Raw genomic sequence first — 20,776 nt, 5'->3', positions numbered from 1 at the left:
CCTCTGTTTTTAAAGCTAAGAAAGGAAATACAGCTATTTTAGGAAACTGAATTCAAGGCTAAATCAGAATAATGAAAACATTCTGGCAAGAAGCATTTCTAACAGTGTTTTCTTCCTTAAAAAGTTAATTTTTTTAATCATGTTGAAAGGCTCATTATGAATGAATACACATATTATATATATATATATACACAGGTGTCCATTAAAAATCATGCTTTAAATTCTAAATATCAAAATAATGTTTACTTCACAGTTATATCAAAGTGAGCACTACCCTCTTTTTTTACCATAATCTACAGTAGACTTTTAAAATTGAACTTACCATCCAGTTTCAACATAATCACACACTGGGTAACTGAACCTGTTCTCTGATCTGCAAGATTTCTCATAACCCCAGCAGGATTTCAGTTTCTTCAAGTGTTTCTGCAACACAGAATGACTGAATCATGTTTTGCAACAGGCAAATGGGAAATGACTTAAGGTTGTTGTTAGCTCTTAAATGACATCTTGCTCATAAATCTTTGCATAAAAGGCTTTTGGTTTGGTCTGTTTTCAAACAGAGTTTGAGAAACAACACCCAGATTCTTCATGCACAACAGAGGCTCCAAAGAGGACACACATGCACAGCAATGTTAGTCTTGTCTTTAATATGTTCTAAGACAAACCCTTTTCCTGACCAATTGGCAAGGAGACCAATTATTCACCATCTTCAATTGCTACAACTCCCAAGAACAAATCACCCCAATAGGATATTTGAACAAACAAACAGGAAAAAGCAAACTTACTTTATATGGGCAAAGAGCATCCTGCTTACAGATGTCAGCAACATGCTGGTTATTGTGCAGAAAGTAGGGGATATGCTCATCTGGCAAGTTGATGGCTTTGTAGCTATATAATGGCTCTTCCCAAATGTTTGGGAATTCAGTAGGATTTTCACCTTGGGAATTAGCCAGAATTTCTTGCAGTAGCAATCCAAACACAAGCAACATAAACATGGCAACCTGTGAGTTCTGTACTTTCTAAATAAAATAGGAAAAAAAAAAAAAAAGGAAATTAACTGCAGTATTTCAAGGATAAAAGACAAAATTCAGTCAGAGTCAGACACATAGTCAAAGAATTTGTACTTGCATTTCTGGGGTGGTTTCTTTTTCCTGTGAAGACCAAACTTTCACTGAGAGGCCAGACTGCACAACCTCAGGATTATCTTTGAATCATTAGTCATTGAGTGTTATTACGCACTACAAACTCCCAGTCAAGCTAAAATGGGTGTGTTTACTTTAGCTAAATGCCAAGGGATCCTGAGAGTTCAATGTGGAAACTAAGTATAGAGCATGTAATATCCAGTGAGAAGGGAGAAAAAGTAGAAGAACCGGGGGGAGGGGTGAGAAAAGAAGGATTTTTAGTTTCAAAATAAGTATAAAAATAGTGCATTCTCCACTTTCAACTAGTCATTAGCTGAAGGAAAACTATGTAGATGCAAATATAGGGTCACAGATAAGTCTGTTACAGGATGCCTGCTTTTAGTGCTTAACATCATGTTAAAGAAACTTGACTACTGAGTATATTCTATATATCATTTTATATATAATGAAAGTATATTTATATATATACATATACACACACACAGGCCCACACATATCTGTATACCCTAAAGCAGACTGCATACCTTCCTGTTAATACAACCTTCTCATCTAACACCTCTGCTTTGAACCATTAAACTTCCTGAGGAAAAAAAATGTATGGCCTGTATCTAAACTCCACCTTTTTTGGCGTTATAATTTGCTAAAATTTGCATGCTTGCTTTCAACCAAAGCCTTTAGCAAAACTCCTACGATACAAGTAGTTTTACCTGTTTGGTTTGAGAAGAACCACTTCAGATTTCCCAGGTACAGAAACCTAGAGCAGGGGAGGAAGATGGAGTTAGATGCGTCCCGCAAAAGGAGATTTCCTCAGGACACTGTCCAGCTTCTAGAGACACGTTCCCAGCAATGAGAGCAGCTTTCACAGCCCCGGCACGCTGCTGACCTATCACTCAGGCCCCTTTCCCCGGCACAGTGCCTGGGCCAGGGCGGGGGGGGATCTCGCAAGGATCCCACCTCTCCTCTCATCACAAACCCTGCGGTATCCCCAAAACACGCGGTCCTTACCCACCCCTGGGCACTGGCTCAGGGGCTGTAGCTTCGGGAAGGTGCCCGGCACGCTGTGCCAGGCCGTGCTTGGTTCCACGACAGACCCAGAACCGGACCCAGCCTCTGGCCCAGCCGGACCTGGTGCCCGACCCACTCTTGCCATGCCCGTGCTGGACCCGGCTCAGCCGCCCCGCCCTGCGCTCCCCCGCCCCGGCACAGCATCGCATCTCACCGCGTATCTCAGGGCACCTCAGCCCCGCCGGCCCCGGGGAGCCCCGCGGCCCACGGGACCGGCTGCTGCTCCTGCTCGGCGCTCGCCGCCTGTCTCAATCCTCATGTCCGGGGGCAGCGCTCGGCCCGGCCCCGCCGGGCTGCGCGGGGAAGCGCCGTGCGGGTGTGAGGGAGGGGCGGGCGGCACCGCCGCGCCCGCCCCGGGAGCGCCGCCGGGAGCAGCCGCGGCCGCCGGGACCGCCCCGCCCTGGGCGGCGGGAGCGGGCAAGGAGGCAGGGAAGGAAGGCAGGGAAGGAAGGCAGGCAGGAAGGGGGAGCCGGCGGGCCGGGGCGGCGGAGCGGCGCCCGGGTGCGGGTCGGGTCCGGCGGCGCGGCTCAGGTGGGGCCCTCGGGGAAGGGCACCTGCCCGCGGGGGAGCGGCGGCGGAGCAGCCGCGTCTTCCTTCTGCTGCCGGAAATTAAGCGCTGCCGCCCCGGGAGCGGCGAGCGCAGGATGCGGAGGAAAAGGGCCTTTTCCTGCCGCGGCCCGGCAGGAAGCGCAGGCTCCGGCACCCCATTGTTCCAGGCGTCCCCCCGAGCCCCGGCCGGCAGCAGCGGGGCCGGGGTCGGCCCGGGACCGCCGCGCTCACGAACACTCCCAGGCGCAAGGACAGAGGTTCATCGATGCCCGGCTCTCCTTGACACACGGCAGCGCTCCTGCCTGGGCTGGCACCCCGCACCCTCCTCCGGTTTGACCCAATTCCCGCAGTGACGAACGCCGAGGGAGGCACAAGCGCCAACACTCAAGAGCTTTTAATCCTCCACCACAGCCCAGGCCTCTTCTCCCCTCGTTCCCAGGTGGAAAACGAGGAACAAACGCTCAGCCGGAGCCAGGAAACCTGCGGGAGAACGCGGAACAGAAGGCGCCGGCAGATGTGCCGATCCCGCAGGGACACCGCTTACCTGAATAAAGCAGATTATTCTACATTTCACATTATCCACAACCCCATCACTGCGGTGCATTTAGAAATAAACCAGCCCCTCGCACCTAAGTACCCACGGCACCACAAGAGTTGAACTGGCATCTGTGACTCTGAATTTCAACTACATCTGGTATCTTCTACCTTAAGTAATATTTTCCTTTCACAGCACTAGGTCCACACCCACCCACTCACCCCAGAACTATTTTTAAGTCTTTTCTCTAAAAGAGAACCAGAGCACACTGTTAGCGGAAAATTTTATTTTACCCTGACCCGTGCTTTTTACAGTTTATACATATTTTACAACTAGAAACCAAAGGGTTTAATTTCACTGTAATAACCATTTCACCTCATATTAAGGATCATTATAGCCCTTAGTAAAATGTAAGCACATAATGTACAACGAACTTGTAGCAGGGAAAAAAAAATAGAACTCTTCTCTCATGTGATTTTGACATGGGATTTTGAACATGGGCTCTTGAGTTCCTAAAGGAATTGAGTACCAGAGTAATCTATTCCTCATCCAAACCCACCTAGATCCACAGAGGCCTTTCCATTAGCAATTCAGTTCCCTCTGAATACTACACCGAGTAACCTTTAAATAACATTTCTTCATACTTGCATATGCAGTGAAAATGAGAGCTAAATTAGTTGCTTTCAGAAGGAATGTTCTAAAATAATAAATTTAGACAAATGTGAGTACTAGAAATCTAACCTAATTCATTTCATTTTGCATGTTACTCTTCTAGGCAATCTCAGTAAGAGCAATGAATTGTGTCCAAGCAGACATTAATGTTTCTCCAAAACAAGCAGACAATTACATCAAAGATGAGCAAACCAGGATACTTTAAAGTCCATGTTACCTTCCAACAGCCACTTTGTTTTCTAAGGCTTTGATGATTAAGACACAGAAGGCCATCTGATTCTCAGGTGATAGTAAAGGTTGCACTACAATGGAATACAGAATCCAAAAATAGTCAATACAAATATTTATATCTACTTTAGTAAAATTTAAAAATCTAATACTTTTTGCGTTTTTACATCTAAAACAGTTAATGCTGATTGCATGTTAAAATTTCCCTTTTACCTAAGCTCTTCCTGAAAGCCCAAGATAGCCCAAGACATACTCAGAACTGCCTCAGTCCTTTTGGAGCATGTGCTCACATTACACAGGAAATGTTACCTTCAAAAGCACTGGCAGCAAGAGATCCCAATAAAAGTTCAAAGGATAATTTATTTTTTTTTACTGCTGCATTTGTCTACCAAGACTGCAAAAAGATATGGTGAAAACCAGCAATTTATTGATTTGCTGTAGTAGATAAAAGCTAAACAGAATTCCTAATCTTTAACCACCATAAAAAGTTGTTTTCTTAAGAAAAGGCTGAATTAATCTTTGCACATCATAATTCTAACACAAAATAAATCAGTAAAATTCCACAAAGTGTTTTAATATGGACTGAATTTTGTTTAGGGTTGATTGGTTTGGGGTTTTTCTGAAACTTAGAGCAACCAACCATGCTTCAATATGAAGGCAAAGCGTTAAATTCTGAAGTTTTTAGAAGAAAAATCGTACCACCATAGTTTCCAAAACTGAAATGAAGGCAAGAGGGTAATTCCCTACCACCTCCCAATGACAAAAAAAAAAAAAAAAGAAAAGAAATGAAAAAAGCATTTTTATTAAAGCAGTTAAAAGTTTCTATGACAGATGGGGAGTTATAACAAATTTTAGTGTTCTTGCTCTATGGCTTTAATGAAATCTTCACAGAATAACTGCATGAATCTCAAATTAGACTAGCATTTTCCATGAACATTCCCTTGCCTGTGCAACTTTAGTGACTAACTGTTCTCCCAGTGAGGAATAAATCCTTAACCCCCATAGTAAAGTCATATTACCGAGAGGCATTTCTCCAGAAGCAACTCCTCATCCTCACATCTTTTGTCTGTCAGGCCACCAAATACCCAAGCAGGAAAAGAGTTCCCAAATTACAATGTGCACTGGTCTGGGAAAAAAAACCCTCTCCCAACAGAGGCACTGGTGTGATAAGCAAAGAATTTCAACTGCCCAGCATTTCACACAAGTAGGTTCTGAGATGCAGCAAAATATTTGCTCTCTGGAATGCCGAGAGGAAGACGAAAGCTTCTTCCCGCGATTCTCAGCACTCCCAAGGGTCCAATTCAAACATTTCCTCTGACATTACCAAAAATGCAGCTCAACTCCAAGTCACGTGAGTGCTGTTTGACCAATACCTCGCTTAAGGAATGGCATGAGAAATACTCTGCAACCACTGGAGACTTGCTTGAAAACTATTATTAAGCCACAGTTCAATTTTGCAAGAAGTCTAACCCTTGCTACTTATATAAAAGGAACCATGAGATCTGCAGCAATTTATTTTTAAAAAAAATCAGTTTTCTGCATTCTTCTGAACTGTTTTAGCTACTGTTAAAAAAATCAGCTACTAAATCTAGAACAGATCTTTAATAGCTCCGATTTCTGGTGTTTAAAGTTGAACACATAATTACGAGCAGAGCTGTTGTCTCCAGACTGCTCATGAGAACACAAGCAATATACAAGATGAAGATGTAATTTGAAGTCTCATCTGAACCTCACACTCTGCTTTAGAGTACTTAGTGTAAAGTAGTCAGACTAATCTAATTTGTCTAAGAATAATCACCCTGACACGTTCAGATGTTGCAAGTACAAATCTAAGATTTTCCTGTCATAAAAATAACCACCAGTTATGCCTCAGTCAGCAAGCCCCTGCTACTTTGCTATTAAAAATTAACTGAAGAGATTTTAGAAAACTCATATGAAGAACACTTAAAAAAGACTTCTAAAGTGTTTTTCATAGGTTTACAAGGATTATGAATCAAGGCCTGCTTTAGTACTACTCATGCCTTCCAGTGCTATCTCACGAGGTAACCACCATCATTTCTGCTGTTTACAAGTACAAAGACCCACCATTTAGCAAAAACTTAAATAAAGGGATGACTGAAGAAAAAAAATTAAATATTGCACAAATAATTTAACTGCAGACAGAACAGACAGAACACTTAAAGCATTGATTCTTCTGTCAACATATGAACTCTATTATATAGTCACATTTTCTATAATACAGGGTTTTTTTACAAGACATTTAAATTCAGCATTTACATAAACAATTATCTTTACAGTCTGTCACCATATAACGTTAGGAGTTCCATGAGGAATTAATTTTGTCTTTGTTTTAAAAGTTCATCTATCTGAGTCTTGTACATGTTTTTCACATCTTCCAGATCCAGTCGGAGTTCCTCAGCCTCCTCTGCCTTCTCTCCATACATCTGGAGAATTGTGTTGTACCTTTGATCCAAATCCTGCAAGGACACAGTTTGTTATCTCACTGCTTTTCAACTTCAAACAAGTTGCTGCTGGGACAGAGTTTTACACTACCAGGGGAAACAAGTGCAGCATTACTTTATCAAAGTGTGACTACAGTGAAGTACACAGTAAACTCTTCAAAAATACTTTGTGCTTTGTATACAGCTAGATTTCTATTCTAGATGTTAAAGGAAGATATTCCAAAGATCCTGCAAAGAATTAGTGCTGGCTTCAGAGGACATACTGAAGCACCTTGAAGTTCAATTGCTATAAGCATTAAAATCAGTTAGAAGACTACACTGTTTTACTACAAGAATGACCAATTTGTGAAATGTTTCAAGAGGAAATTGAACGTTCTGTAGTCAAAAATTATTCCAAAATTTCAAATATTTCAGTTTCAATTGTTAAACATTAAGATTCAATTATTTCTCCTGTTTCCTGTATGTCTACTGGACACATATTCAGATTCTGCATCAACCTCTCATAAACCCATGCTACTTATCACAACACTCCCTCTACTAAAAAATCCAGCTCCAGACAAGTGCCTAGATGATAGAAACAGAAATGGTCTCTCCCTGATTTAGCACACAGTCCTATGCACAGCACATGTTTCCAACAACTGTGTTTTGAAGTGACTCCCTAACAATGGAGTGGGCATTTTTAGATGCTACTATACAAAAAAAACCAACCAAAACCAGGTTCTTCAGTCACTTATGCTTAGAGATAGATTTGAATATATTCCTAAACTGATAGGATTATTCCTAAAGAAATGCAATTATCTACATTTCACAATGGATTTACATCAGAAATACACTTACCTTTAACTGTGTGCGTAATTTGGGTATTTCCTTCACTTTTTCTTCAAGTTCATCGTTTTGATTTGTTAATTTAACTAGCTCTTCTGCCATTATTGATCGAGTTTTCTCCAGGTTTCCAATTTCCAGCTAAGGTAAGCACACATAACAAGTAGGAGAAGGAAAGAATTTACTGTATTTATAAAACACCATATCAAAATACACAGTAATTAAGCCTTATTCTTAAGCCAGACTGTGAAACAGCACATTTCAGATCCACTCTCACTTTCTCGTCACATCTCAATGGCTTGGGTTTTTTACTTTTCAGACAGATAAGTTTTCTGGTTAGGTCCTTGCCAAAATAAAAAAGGAAGCAACAAGTCCTTCTCATGCTCATCCCCACACAGCTGTGCTGGTTCACAGAATTATCTTAACACTGACCAAGATTTCTGAAAAGATACCTGTAGATGTGAAATCTCTCCTTCTCTTAGTTTTAGCTGTGACTGAAGGTTTTCAATTATACTTGAACCTGATCCCATCCTTATTGCATCATAGAGATTGCTCCCACTGGTAGCTATTGGTCCAAACGAGTGATCATGGGGATCATCCTACAAACAGAAGGTTAGAGAAGCTGAAAATTAAGAGAAAAACATGTCCATTTTGGAATCTTCCCTCTCCTAAATATGACATCATTTAAGATTTAAAATGACACTGTGCTAGACAAGCATTTCAATGCTGAAAGCTTGTTTTCAAAACCAAAGCTTAAGGTGAATAGGTACATTTGGGATAGCTCCCTACTGGCAAGTTCTGACTCTTATGCAGGTGCCATTTAATTCTGACATCATGAACTGGATTGACAGGGAAGGAGCAGTCAGTGATGCTGCCTAGGGAGCAGGGGTGTATCCTAAACCAGAAGTGCAGTCAAAATAAATCACTTGTACGTTCTACAGTCACAGGTATCTTGTAAACAGGTTTTAGATGTCTCTGCACAGGACATTACCTTGTCTAAGGCATATACGCTCTTAGAGTCATTTTCTATGTTAGTAAAAAGTTCTCGAGGAGGAAAGTAAGTGGTCTGTCAAGAAAAAAAAAGCCATTATAGGTGATTTATCCTACCTGTGAGAGGAAAGAGGTCTGAAGACCTGCCATGTCCACCCCACTTATGGAACTGGAGCGGGACATTGACGGCGTACTTGATACAGTTTCAACTGCAAATGACTTCCGGTCCTTAAAAACAAAGACATCCAATATCACAGTTAGAAAAAGAAAAAATGTTCACAACATGCTAAAAACCAGATTCTATAAATAGCCTCCTTTTTTCCACCAACAACTACAGAACACTATATGACAGATTTTTTACTTGCCCTATCACTAAAACACGTGACAGTTCAACAACAAACAATTTCTGTGCTGTAACACTTACAGCGTATCTTCAAGATCTCAGACCTTTCAGGAAATTAAGACAAAAGCTGCAAATTACACCAAGAAAGGTTCTCTTTCAAGTATCCAAGTGAGAACTCAGAGGCAGTTTTGTATGCCCAAATGTATCACAGAAAGAGTATCTCACACCCAGAAGATATCTCTTCTCAGAATGAATGTTATGAGCAATGTTAAGGCCTTTTTCTTCTTTTTAAATAAAGTGTATGAATTAAATGCCAGGATTTCTCACATGCTAATGATTTACTGATAACTCCTCAAAACAGACTGGCCCCTTTTTCCAGGCAGTGTCTACAAGCATACTAACCTCTGAAGGGGAAAGCAGTTAGATTTTAGAACTGGAAACAGTAAGAAACAAATAACAGAAGTTGTTTTACTTGAATACTAACTGCTAATTAGAGATAATGAATTTAATGACTACTGAGGATTGCTCTATGACTTGTGACTTCAGCTGGAAAGCATGTGGAACATTACACACAGTCATGTGAAACAAAACAGGAATTCAGTGGAAGCAATGCTGGTAGTCTTAGCAAAGAAAACAAGTAGCTTCAGAAGAAAAACTACCTAAGAGCACTCAAAGAACACAGCGGATTAAGACAACAACCCATATCTTATCTCTTCACAGGTTAAATAGACTAATATTTAAAACTTATTTCAGTGAGTCTAACACAACACCTATTTCACTGCCAGGTACTAAAACTTTCAGGTATGGATATCTACTAAATAAAGACAATATCAGTAAGACTTAGAAATATTAGGTTTTGGTACCTTGTCCTTTGCTGCTTCTTGCACAAGAATTGCCTTTTTTCTCTCCTGTTCAACTTTCATCTTCTCCATTTCTAACTGAGTAGCCAGCAGTGTCTGCAAAGATAAATACAAGCTGTTAACCCCCTGCCAGCTCAGATGCCAACCATAACAGAGATTAAAGCTGAACTAGGCAATACCTTTTCTTTCTTTGCATCTTCCAAGGTTTTTGCATACTCATCTTTGAGCCCTTCTAGTTCAACCTCATACCTACATGGAGGAAGGAAAGAGGCAGAGAAAGTCACTACATAAGTATTCTCTCTTCCATTCTCTGCAGATTCAGATGCTTTCAAAACAAACGTAGCTGCAAGGCTACAAAATGTTATGAATATAACACTTTCAATCTTTAGCATGAAAAAAAGTATCCTTAACATTTTGTAACATTCTGCAAACATGCTGCATAGCCATATTAAAACACCATTTTGCTACAGTTACAAAGAAATGCTGTCAACCGAAAATGAACTCACCTGCTCTTTTCATTTTCCATTTTCTTCAACTTGTTTCTCTCCACTTCCAGCTGAGCCTGGAGACGGGTATTTTCTTGCCTTAAAAGACTATTCTGAGATTCAGAAGAAGACATCTGAATTTTATTAGCAAGAAGTTCTTCTGTGGCAGCCCGTTCTCTCTCAGCAGCTGCTGCTAGAAGAGTTTGAGACTCACCTAATAGTAAAAAAAACCATGGAATTTAACTTCTTTTGATCAAACATCTATAATATGGACCATTTATTTATGCATCAAAACTGAATTTGAGATTTTTTTTTTATATGCAACCAATATTTCTTAAAAAACATATCTTGATTTCTTTTGTGAGGGAAATTAAATATTTTTCACACACAGAGAATCAAAGCAATGGAAACTGAGGCTATTTCAAACACTTTCAGAATGCAATATACAACTACATATGGCCTCCAGAAAGGAAATAATTTCTTTGGGTCCACCTTTGGGCTTTTAATGTATTTTTCATTTAAAACAACTGTATCAACCAATGTATGTATCATCACCTATGCAGTTAGGTAAGGAAATGACTCCAAACTTTACAATTTGGAATCTCAGCACCAGGCTCCATACTGGAATACTCAAAGCCCTTAGATGCTGTAAGGACATGTACACCTGAACCCCTCCACCTTACAATGTTATGTTAGAGTGTGTTTTAAAGAGAATCAATGGATTACCTGTCCAAGAACCTGGGCAAAACCCCCCCACACCACTTCCCTTGGAGGAAAGCACTTGGTGCTCATCTCTCCTGATCCACCATCTGCACTTTGGGCAAGTGTTAAGCACTGTGTATTGACCTTGAGGTATCTCATATCTTCACCCAGAGCTTCACAGTTCAGTAAAAGCTCGAACTATCTTACTCAGCCTGTCAGAAAGGTTCTTTTCCAGCTTCTCCCATGCAGAGGTCTGTGCTCCCAGCGTGGCCTGCAGGTTCTCTATCTGCCGCAGAAGGGGCCGTGTAGCAGAGGTGACACTTTGGCTCAGTTCTTGGTTCCTGCTCTCTGCTTCCTGGAGTCTCTGAAAACACAAATTAAATATAATTAAAATCATGTGATGGATTGGAAGATTAATACAGAATTCATCTAAATAAATCGCAGCTGCTTTACCTTCTAAAATGATTGCTTTACAATCTAGCATTCATGTGGTTCAAACTCACTGTAAAGTGTGAAATTCCAGGAGAGAAGTTAAATATGTTTAGATACATAACAGAGCAAGGGCCCAGAAATTCCAGACCTCTGGACATCATTTGAAACATTCTGGCAACGATCTATATTCTGGCCCTTAAGAACAATAAAAATATTCTTAAGAAGCAGACAAAGAGTCATTCAAAAATGTACTTGCCATCAATTTTAGATGACTATCAGAAAATTAATGCCTGTATTTTGTCTCATATTTAAAAAGGACAGCATTCTATTTAAGAGGCATCATAAAAAATTATGACTTTTTTCCACTATGTGATTAAAAAATCACTTCCATTAATATTTTCATTGCTCCTCTGTAAAGGATAACCACTGCAGGTAACCAGGAAAATAAAGCCTCTCTTTCAGGCTGTTCATGCCATTTTATTTTTCGGTTTTTAGAAGCCCTCCTTGCAGTTACAAGCTGGCATCATCTGTTTATTTTAGTACCTGTTGTAGTTCACTGATTTCCTGCCGTAAATAATCTTCTTTTCTTGCTGCCTGCTGCTCTGCACGTTGCAGTGCCAGTCTCAGGTCTGCCACCTAAACAAACCAGAAATTATTACTCAACTCTTGCCAAAAGTTATATCATCACCTATTCCTTGCCACAGTCCTACACCATTTTCAAACAGTGTTAGACAGGATAACTTTGTTTACAAGAAAAGGCTTCATTTTTGCATGTACACAAATAGTTACACTGATTTCCTTATCACTAAAAATTCTGTCTAAGAGGTAGGAGTACTACAAACTTAGAATAGAGCCTGTCAAAGTAATTTCATTTAGACAAGTAAAATTATAAGTACTTTTAAATAAAATTAGTATTTTAAAGGTTAGCACAACCAGCCCTCAACACTTAAGTTCCATGGGAAAGAAATCCTCTGGGTATTTGCTAAGTACACAAAAATGAGCTCCACCTGGTTCATTACGTCAGGTGTACACAGCACCTCAGCACTGTCACCTGTTGAATTAAAGAGTTTATTGACTGCATTTCAGACCCACCTGAATTGCCAAAGCTTCTTGTTGCTGCCGAGCCTCATCCTGGGCCTTTTCCAGTGCTAACCCAAGCTCCTCCTTTGCCTTCATTTCCCGACTTAGGGCTGCTTCCTGAGCCTCACTGTCCTTCGTAGCATTAGCTTTGTGAAGATCTGCAAGTTCCCTGGGGAGGAAAAAACAAACAAAAAACCCAATGCATTTACAATTTATACAATGCCAACAGCAGCTTGGCAAATAACTTTGTTTTTTAAATATTTCACAAGCATTGCAGAAGAAAGAGCCACAATCTGAAGGTGTGATTGCTTTGCTTACTTGTATGCACTGTCGAGTGCTGCCTGCACACTCCTGTTCCTTTCTTCAAGCTCTTCCACTTCTGCCTGAAGTTTAGCAAGGTTCTTTTCTTGTCTCTCCACAACACTGTTCAGTTGTTTAATGCTGTCTCGATGCTGCTTCTCAAGGTCTTCCTTGCCATCAAGCACCTGTCCATGAAAATAAGAAACATGAAACAAACCCCAGGACATGGGGCTGACAACACTCTCTGAGGACAGTGACAACAATGGCAACCAGTTTGGGATGAACTCACACGAAGTGACTAAACCCATCTAACACTTGGCAAGAAGAGAAGGGTTTTGCTGCTCTGCCTTCCCCAGAGGAGGGAGCTGCTCTTCACCACAGTTTCACACAACTCCACATACCACATCTGAAATTTGTAAGGTCTTGGTTCAATCACTAACTGCTCGAATTTTGGTGGTACAGGTTTTCCAGCTCACATGGTAACAGGAGTGCAAGTGCAAACAAGCAGCTGAAAAGATCCCTCACTGCAATTTTACAGGGAATACACATATAAATCACAACTCAGTGCTCCAATAATGTGAAATGGCAAGGTCCTGGCACAGGCTGCTCAGAGAGCTACCCCATACCTGGAAGTGTCCAAGGCCAGGTTGGATGGGGCTTGGAGCAACCTGGGATAGTGGAAGGTGTCCCTGCCCATGGCAGGGGGTGGAACAAGATGAGCTTTAGGGTCCCTTCCAACCCAAACCATTCTGGCATTCTATGAAACAGAGAACTCTCCAGAAAATTTAAAAAAAAAAAAAAAAAGTCAATCTATCAAGAGCCCTCCCAAAAGGGAACTTTGCAGCTAATATAAAGAGCTTAAAAAAAAAAAAACAAAACCAACAAAAACCCCAAATATCTCACCTGTTTTAAATGCTGCAATTCCTCTTCAAATTCCTTAATCTTTTTGCTCTGTTTTGTGTTAATATTTTCTCTCTCTTTCTCTTTGGCTCTTAATTTCTTAATAATGTTGGAATTGTGCAGCTGCTGTTTGGAAAGCTTTTCTCCTGTGAAGAAATTGAACATAAAGCTAGTGCATATTGGTGAAATTCTATGGATTCTCTCTATTCACCTTGCAGGAAGCACCTCTCCTTGCCCTTTAGTCCCATGAAAAAAATACTCCAGCAAATATGGAAATACTTATTCTTACAATGTTTTTTCATGCAAGTTCTTAAGTTTAAATCTATCTTATCCTGAGATACCCTTGCTACACTGAGCTACAGTGAGATAGGATAGGATAGGACATAAAAGGCTTTGAAAATAAAGCAAGTGAGCTCATCGTGTTAGAAAAAAAAATTAAATGGCATGTTTGTTTAGACACTATATTTTACTTCCAAAACTGAAAAGTATTAAAGGAGACACTGCAAAAATGCCATGAGCAATGCCCTCATCAGATTTCTTCTGAATGGAACACAGAGTGTTGTTCCACACGTGCTGGTTTTATCTCCCAGCACCTTTTAATGAACCTTGCAGGAAGCACCTCTCCAGCCATCTGTCCCTGCCTGACCCCTCCTGTTGCTCTTTGCTACTCACTAAATGCTTCAAAAGTTCAGAAACATCCAACATGCTTCAAATTTAGCACTTTTTCCCACATAAAGAAGGCTTGTATGCAATGCCGGTACACTAAAAAAAAAAAGTTAATTCTCACCTTCCTCCATTAATCCTTTGATTTGCTCTTCTTTTTCTTTCATTAATTCAGCAGTTTCATTGGAATTAAGTCTAGTAGCCAATTCTTCTTTAACAGTCTTTACTTCCTAAATAATAGGATAGAATACTTAAGACTGTTTATTAAAATACATGTAGGGAAAAATGCAGAATTACACTGAGCACCTTTTTCTTCTGCCTTTCCTCTCTTACTTTGCTTGGAAAACAATTTAGGTTGGAAGGGAACTCTGGAGATTATCTGATCAGAACAGATTGCTCAGAGCCTTATTGCATCAAGTTTTTAAAACCTCCAAGGATTGAGACTCTGTAAATCCTCTGTACAATTTGTTCCAACTGCCCCATCCATTTAATTTTCTTGAAACTTCTTCAACAGAGAAAAACCAACCAGTCCTATTCTCACATAGATACTGGATAAGTTTACTAGTTCAATGCACTGCTGTGTCAACACAGGGATAAACAGCTGAAAAATATTTGTTTTCCAGTTACAGATTTGAGTTTCCTTTTTGCATTAAGGTAGAGAAATGAAACACTGTGACACCACATCAAGAACATTTAAACCTCATAAACTTTGCTGCTGTAGATTTCTTTGCTCATTCCAAATCAATCTGTCATCAGCCCTTAATTTTCCTACCCATTAATCCTCTAAAGAAGCCATTCCCATTCTTCACCCCCTCCTCACATCCCCAGGCCACTGTCCCTCACCAATGCAAATACATATTTAGTACAAGTTGAATGAGAGCACACATTAAATCTCTTTTTTTCCCAAAGCAGACCAACTTAAATGAGTTCCCTAAGCTGGTTCACAGCATGGCTGCAAGAACACAGCTGTGAACAGCGAGCTGCCCGGATGGCTGGAAACAGCTCGTGCTGGTTACTAACAGCACATGATAGCACCTCTCAGCCTCATGCTTTTCCCTAGCTTAATTTTTATTGATTTTCCTCAAGAAATCCAATTGTGTCATAAAATAATAAATACTAATTTCACAAAAAAAAGCCAAATTACCTTTTTAGCTGCATCTCTCTCTTTGCAGGCTAGTTGGAGCTTCTTCTCAGCATCTGCAATTCGCTGAGCAAACTCCTCTTTAAGAGATGAAAGGCTGCTGCTCTCTTCTTTCATTCTAAACATTTCACTACATTTAAAATGAACATTCCAGAACAGTTGCACAGTTATGTGACATGGTTTTAGAAAGTATTTTAGTTGTATTACACATGATAAGCAAAAGTCAAAAAATCTCATATCTGTATTAGAAATCCTAATCAAAGATCTTTATTAATTCAGTAGTTTACCCATGAAAACAACTAAATGCTTGATTTATCTTAAATGTTTTGCCCCTTGATAAAGCACTTTTCAATTAATCATAGTCTGTATCATATAAAGGGTAAATCACTTAATTTAAGTTAGGATCAATTTAGTCATTAAACAACAGGATCATATATCTGTAAATTTTATAACTCAGTATTTGATCAATGAGCTGGTAAATACAACTTTCCATTTTTTCCCCTTTCAACTTTAACCAAATTAAATAATGATTTCAGGTTTTTCCCTACAACCAGCCCTTCTTCCATACTTTCACTGCCTACATTTTAGCCAACAAATTACTTAGTAAATCAGGTTCATCCCTCTGTATCAGGAAACTCAGTCTTTCTTAATAGCTGAATCCAGTCTTATAATAAAGACCTTTAATAATAACCAAGACTGATTCTCCACATTTGTCATTCCCACAGCTTGCTTACTGAAAAATCTTTCCCCAGCTCCTTCCCAAAAGAGATTTTGGCCCCAAGAAGTAACACGTCTATAAAAAAATCCCATCACAGCACATACAATCATTATTTCCACCTTTCTTGAACAGTGCACATCCCCTGTAACCTCTGCTCTAGTCATAAAGCTCCTTGTTTTATCTATTGTCTAAGACTGTATTACAGCAAAGCCACAGTTACACCACTGAGTGTATTTCCATACTTACTCTTTGAGGTTATCATAAGCTTCTTCCAGGCGAGCCCTTTCTTTACTAGTACTTAATAACTGTATTTCCCTCTTCTCCAGCTTCTCAGTTAATGAATCAATCATCTGGACAAGGTTTTTACAGATAAAGATCAGATGAACGGGACAATTAATACACAAGAGGGGCAGGCTTTCCCTTCCCCCCCACCACCCCATTCCCTCACAAGATTATTTACTGGTCAGTGTTTCCAGGAATTTGAGGTAGGAGTCAGGGAGGATTACCATATTTCTGCCATATAGCTGAACATAAAGACACCTGTTTTCTCAGGTGTAGAAATCCTACTAAATCAGCACTTGTGGTCCAAGTAAGTTCCTCAAAAAAATCATCAACAGTGATATTTAATAATGCATGAAGTTCTTAACTAGAGCTGATAGCCTATAAATCTATGGCTTACATCAAGCATTAAAACTGCCTGTGTTCCTTTGACCACTCTTTACAGAATAATTTCTATGGGAAGGTCTCTTCTGTGAAACATTAGCACAGAGCAGCAGAATAGCTTCAGATGAGGGAGGAAAACTCACTCGGGGTCAAAAGCTCTTAGCTCACACCCTCAAAATCACTTAATGCCAGATTTTGGAAAGCTGAATATAGATAAATAACAAAAATACAACAAAATATACAAATATAAACACCAAAGAATTAAAGTAACACATTTGACCTATTAAGGCTTCCTGTTTACCTACTCACAATTCCCAACAATGACAACCAGGTGGATCAGGTGAAACCAACAACTATCTGACCAGAAATTTCACCAGAACTATTCCACTACAGGATATCAAGGAGAGTTTTCTACAGGGTCAGGTAGTTCAGCACTGATTAATTCATTCAAGTAAGTTGATATAAGAGATACACAGGACAATGTAAAGAAATGTCAGGAGTTTAAGTTGTAATTAAAGGGTGCATTTGCAATTCATGTTTTAGTTACCTTTTTAAGCTCTTGCTTTTCAGTGTCCTCTTCTACCACTCGTTCCCCAGCATCCTGCTGGGGCTCAGCCTCCTCCTTCACAACCTGATCTTCAACAGTTTGCACAGCAGCAACCAAAACAACATCTGGCTGCTCAGAATTAACAGGGGTTGCACTTCTGCCACTCTCTTCCATCTCAGCTTCCTCAGCATGTAACACCGGAGCATCATTCAAGTTTTCAGACTTATTTTTCAGGGTGTCAACCGTTTCTGGCTTCGGCACGGAAGGACTGACAGCGACAGACGCTGAAGCAGAAGCCCTGCCTGATAACTCATCATCTGAATTTATTTCACTTACACTCCTGCTATCCAAGGACTGCACACTGAATGAATCAATTCTTTCGAAAGCATCCGAGGAGCTACAGCTCTCGGTCATTTTCTGGAAGTCATCTAAGCGATTATAATCCGCACAGGCAGACGTGGATAAGAGCTGGAACGATGTCTGCATGAGGTGAAGGCTGGATTTTGACTCTGCAGCTTCTTGTCTGGAACTTACTGAGCTCTCACTTATCACACTTTCATGGTCCAGGACTTCAATATCACTCGTTGTGGAAGTGCCTGAGGAGAAGGTGCTGATGGGAGGTGATGGGGTATTGCTTTGTCTGTCCTCAGTCTTCTTCCCTTCCAAACCCAGGTCTTTTGCGGCTGCTTCGAGGGGCTGAGAAGTGCCCTCGGGTGCACCTGCTGTTCCATCCCCTCCTACACTGGATTTTTCAGTAGAAGAATCTTCAGCTTCTTCCAAATTTAGAGCAGACACCTTTTTGTCAGTAACTTCATTTGTGCTTGCCTCATGCTGGACATCAGATTTAAGCACAGCATTCTCTTCTAATTTCTCCTTGGGAGTATCAAGGCTTTTCAAGTCCAGGACAGCTACGGAGGAATCCTTCCCTTCTGCCTCTGTTGTCACCGGCCCTTCCAGCTGACTGGAGTGTTGAGACTCCTTTAAAGTGTTTTTCACCTCCTCTTTGGGTCTCTGTGATTTGGCTGGAGGTTTGGACACCACTGGATTTTTCTGTATACTCTGAACATCTGTCGGGGAGAGAAAGGCACTGAAGAAGTTTTCGGATTCATCCACTACTGTCCTCCTCACCGGCTTAGTGATGGCTGTGGGCGATATCGGCTGCTTCTGGGCTTCTGTATTTGAGCTTAAGCCCCAGGAAGATGTGTCCCATCCTCCACTTATGAGAGAATTTGTTCCTAAAAGAAAAGGAAAAAGGAGAGCTAGGCAAAAAAGCCACTCTGAAGGTGTACAGGTGAAAGCAAATGCGGCCTCCTGCTTTCCTAGAGTGAGAGGAGTCCAGGCAAAACAATCTGAAAAGCTGGCATTAAGAGAACTACACATTTTAAAAGGAGGGAAAAATGACTAGGTCTTAACAGTTATCTGCAAACAGCACATAAACACTTCATACACCATTACAGAAAACAGAGGGGAAAGGTTTTAAGTATTTTCAGAATTTACACTACAAGAAGGGTTCTTGCCCTCCAGTTTCTGACAGGCTTCATATTTTTCCTCACACACCCAAGCATTAGCAAGGAGCTGACACTAAAAATCAGCAGCAGCCCAGCTGAGAATTTTCTTCTCCTGTGGAGGAGTACTGAAATGTTTAGTTCTGAAGCTGCCCTAAAACTACATCAACAATTCCTATTATTGTATTTCTTACGGGTTTTCCAAGACTTGTCAACAGCAAGAACAAGAATTTCAGCATCAAATTTCAGTAGCATCTGAGGTAAGAAAGATAAATCAAAAAACAATATCCAATTTTGTACCTACAAACATAATCTGGGTAACATAACTATTTCAGGCTACTTAAAAACAAACTCACTCTATACAGCAGCATCTATTAAAAACGCTGAGTTACAATATTTAAAGCTGGCTTCCACTTTCACAACAGTTGATAGCTGTTGGCCTCAAATCTCAAATTCAGATAATTACTGTTTTCATTGCCAAAAATACTACAAACGTGTGATTTATTGCTACAAACAGCTGACTTATTGCTACCTTGTCCATGATTCAACAGCTTCAGAAAAAGCTCTGAACCAACATTCAGAACACATTTGACATCTCTTAAAAACAAGTATGTTTTCCCTGAGAACCAGATGCAGGCTGATCTTTGCTGCTCTTCTTATGAATTACAGAACTACCATAAATACTAAGATATAAATCAAATTTTGAAAATGACTGGACAAGTCTAAAGCTTTGAGAAATTAAGCATGACAGAGTTTTCAATAAAAAATTTTTGCATTTTAAGATGACAATGGACTACTTACATGATTGCCAAGCCCACAAAGGGACAAAGACATCCAAAACTAACCTTTGCTGAGCAACCAACTTTCAATTGCTACAGCTTTCAGTTTTCAGAAATCTCACTCTACTGTGGCTTCACCTGGAAATAACTTCCTCCTCCAAATACACACAGTTCTTCTAGATATAGAGGGACCCTGATTTGAAATGACTTTGTTTCCCACCATTTTTTTTATTTATTCTTATCTTTAAGATATTATTTTGGGGGGTAGTTTCTCATAAGAGGGCTCCTTTTTGTTCTTTCTCTTCCAAACAGCAACTTAGGGCTGACCGTTCTGTCAGGTTCTCCATTAGCACACGTACAGGGGAGACACTTCCCCATAGCCGCAACAGCCTTTCCACCAGCACATTCCTTTCAACAGATGTTACAGGATTATGAACTGGAAGCCACGAAAAGTGGAAACTTCACTTGGTTTACATGGACCAGACTTTCAGTTTCTACTCTGCCATTCCTTCTGGAAAGAGCAAATCCATGCACATCTCTGAAAAAAGCATGATTCCCCCTTCTTTATTACTGAGCAGTTTTTACTAATTATTAGCCCCTCAACAAAAAAAAAAAAAATAAATAAACAACGCCTTGAGAAGCAGGTATAAGAAGCTCAGAGCTACCCATGCGGTAAAAGCAGGACACTGGTGACACCAGCCAGGCTCTGAGCTCAGCCTGCGACGGCTTCGTGCCGGTGTCACCCTGCACGGGGGGCGCGGGAGGGACCAGAGCGCGGATTACATAAACCGGGGGGCTTTGAATTATATTAACCAGGGGGACTTTGGGCAGGGGGGCCGGTTAAACCTCCCAAGGTAAAGGGGAGACAGCAGAGGGGGCGGGCGAGGGGAAGGGCCGCGAGGCTCGGCACGGCGGCTCGGGCCGCCCGCCCTTACCGTCACCGTAGTCGGGGATGACGGCGTCGGGCCAGGGGCTCTCCTCGGCCTGGATGTCCAGCACCCGGTCGATGGACTTCTGCGCCTGCGACAGCGCCTGCTTGGCGAAGCTGGACAGCTGCGAGGCGTTGAACCAGCTCATCCTCGGCGGCTCCGCAGCGCCCGTTCCCCGCAGCTCCCCCCGCTGTCGGCGGGGCCGGCGGGCTGGGCCGGGCGCGGCGCTGAGGGAGCGGAGCGGAGCGAGAGCAGCCCCGCGCA

General features: G+C 41.1%; 2 protein-coding genes across 3 annotated transcripts in view; both read right to left on the bottom strand.

Moving 5' to 3' along the window:
* EOGT (EGF domain specific O-linked N-acetylglucosamine transferase) overlaps window positions 1-4,266 on the bottom strand; it is a 20,060-nt gene extending 15,794 nt beyond the window's left edge. The window contains exons 1-4 of one of the 2 annotated variants that reach the window (XM_042014343.1): window positions 4,181-4,266; window positions 1,850-1,896; window positions 786-1,019; window positions 323-423 (exon numbers count right to left, since the gene is read on the bottom strand). In XM_042014343.1, the coding sequence (XP_041870277.1) occupies window positions 323-423; window positions 786-995 (311 nt within the window). In that variant the 5' untranslated portion in view covers window positions 996-1,019; window positions 1,850-1,896; window positions 4,181-4,266. Of the gene's footprint in view, window positions 1-322; window positions 424-785; window positions 1,020-1,849; window positions 1,897-2,361; window positions 2,546-4,180 lie in introns of those variants that run through there. The other variant, XM_042014338.1, reaches the window with a different exon arrangement.
* Window positions 3,558-20,776, bottom strand: TMF1 (TATA element modulatory factor 1). The gene is made up of 17 exons (XM_042014324.1): window positions 20,519-20,776; window positions 17,300-18,534; window positions 16,336-16,439; window positions 15,375-15,501; window positions 14,355-14,460; window positions 13,571-13,713; window positions 12,686-12,852; window positions 12,380-12,536; window positions 11,831-11,923; window positions 11,063-11,219; window positions 10,175-10,367; window positions 9,848-9,917; window positions 9,672-9,764; window positions 8,583-8,693; window positions 7,928-8,074; window positions 7,491-7,616; window positions 3,558-6,668 (listed from the first exon to the last, which is right to left on the bottom strand). Exons 1-17 carry the CDS (start codon window positions 20,658-20,660, stop codon window positions 6,525-6,527), a joined length of 3,315 nt encoding a protein of 1,104 aa, XP_041870258.1. The 5' UTR covers window positions 20,661-20,776; the 3' UTR covers window positions 3,558-6,524.

This window comes from Corvus kubaryi, unplaced genomic scaffold, assembly GCF_017639235.1.
Source record: "Corvus kubaryi isolate FWS band 111438036 unplaced genomic scaffold, C.kubaryi_AGA036_p1.0 136, whole genome shotgun sequence".
In the NCBI taxonomy this organism is placed as follows: domain Eukaryota; kingdom Metazoa; phylum Chordata; class Aves; order Passeriformes; family Corvidae; genus Corvus; species Corvus kubaryi.
Note: the sequence above shows the minus strand (reverse complement) of the source record. Positions and strands in the feature narration are given on the sequence as shown.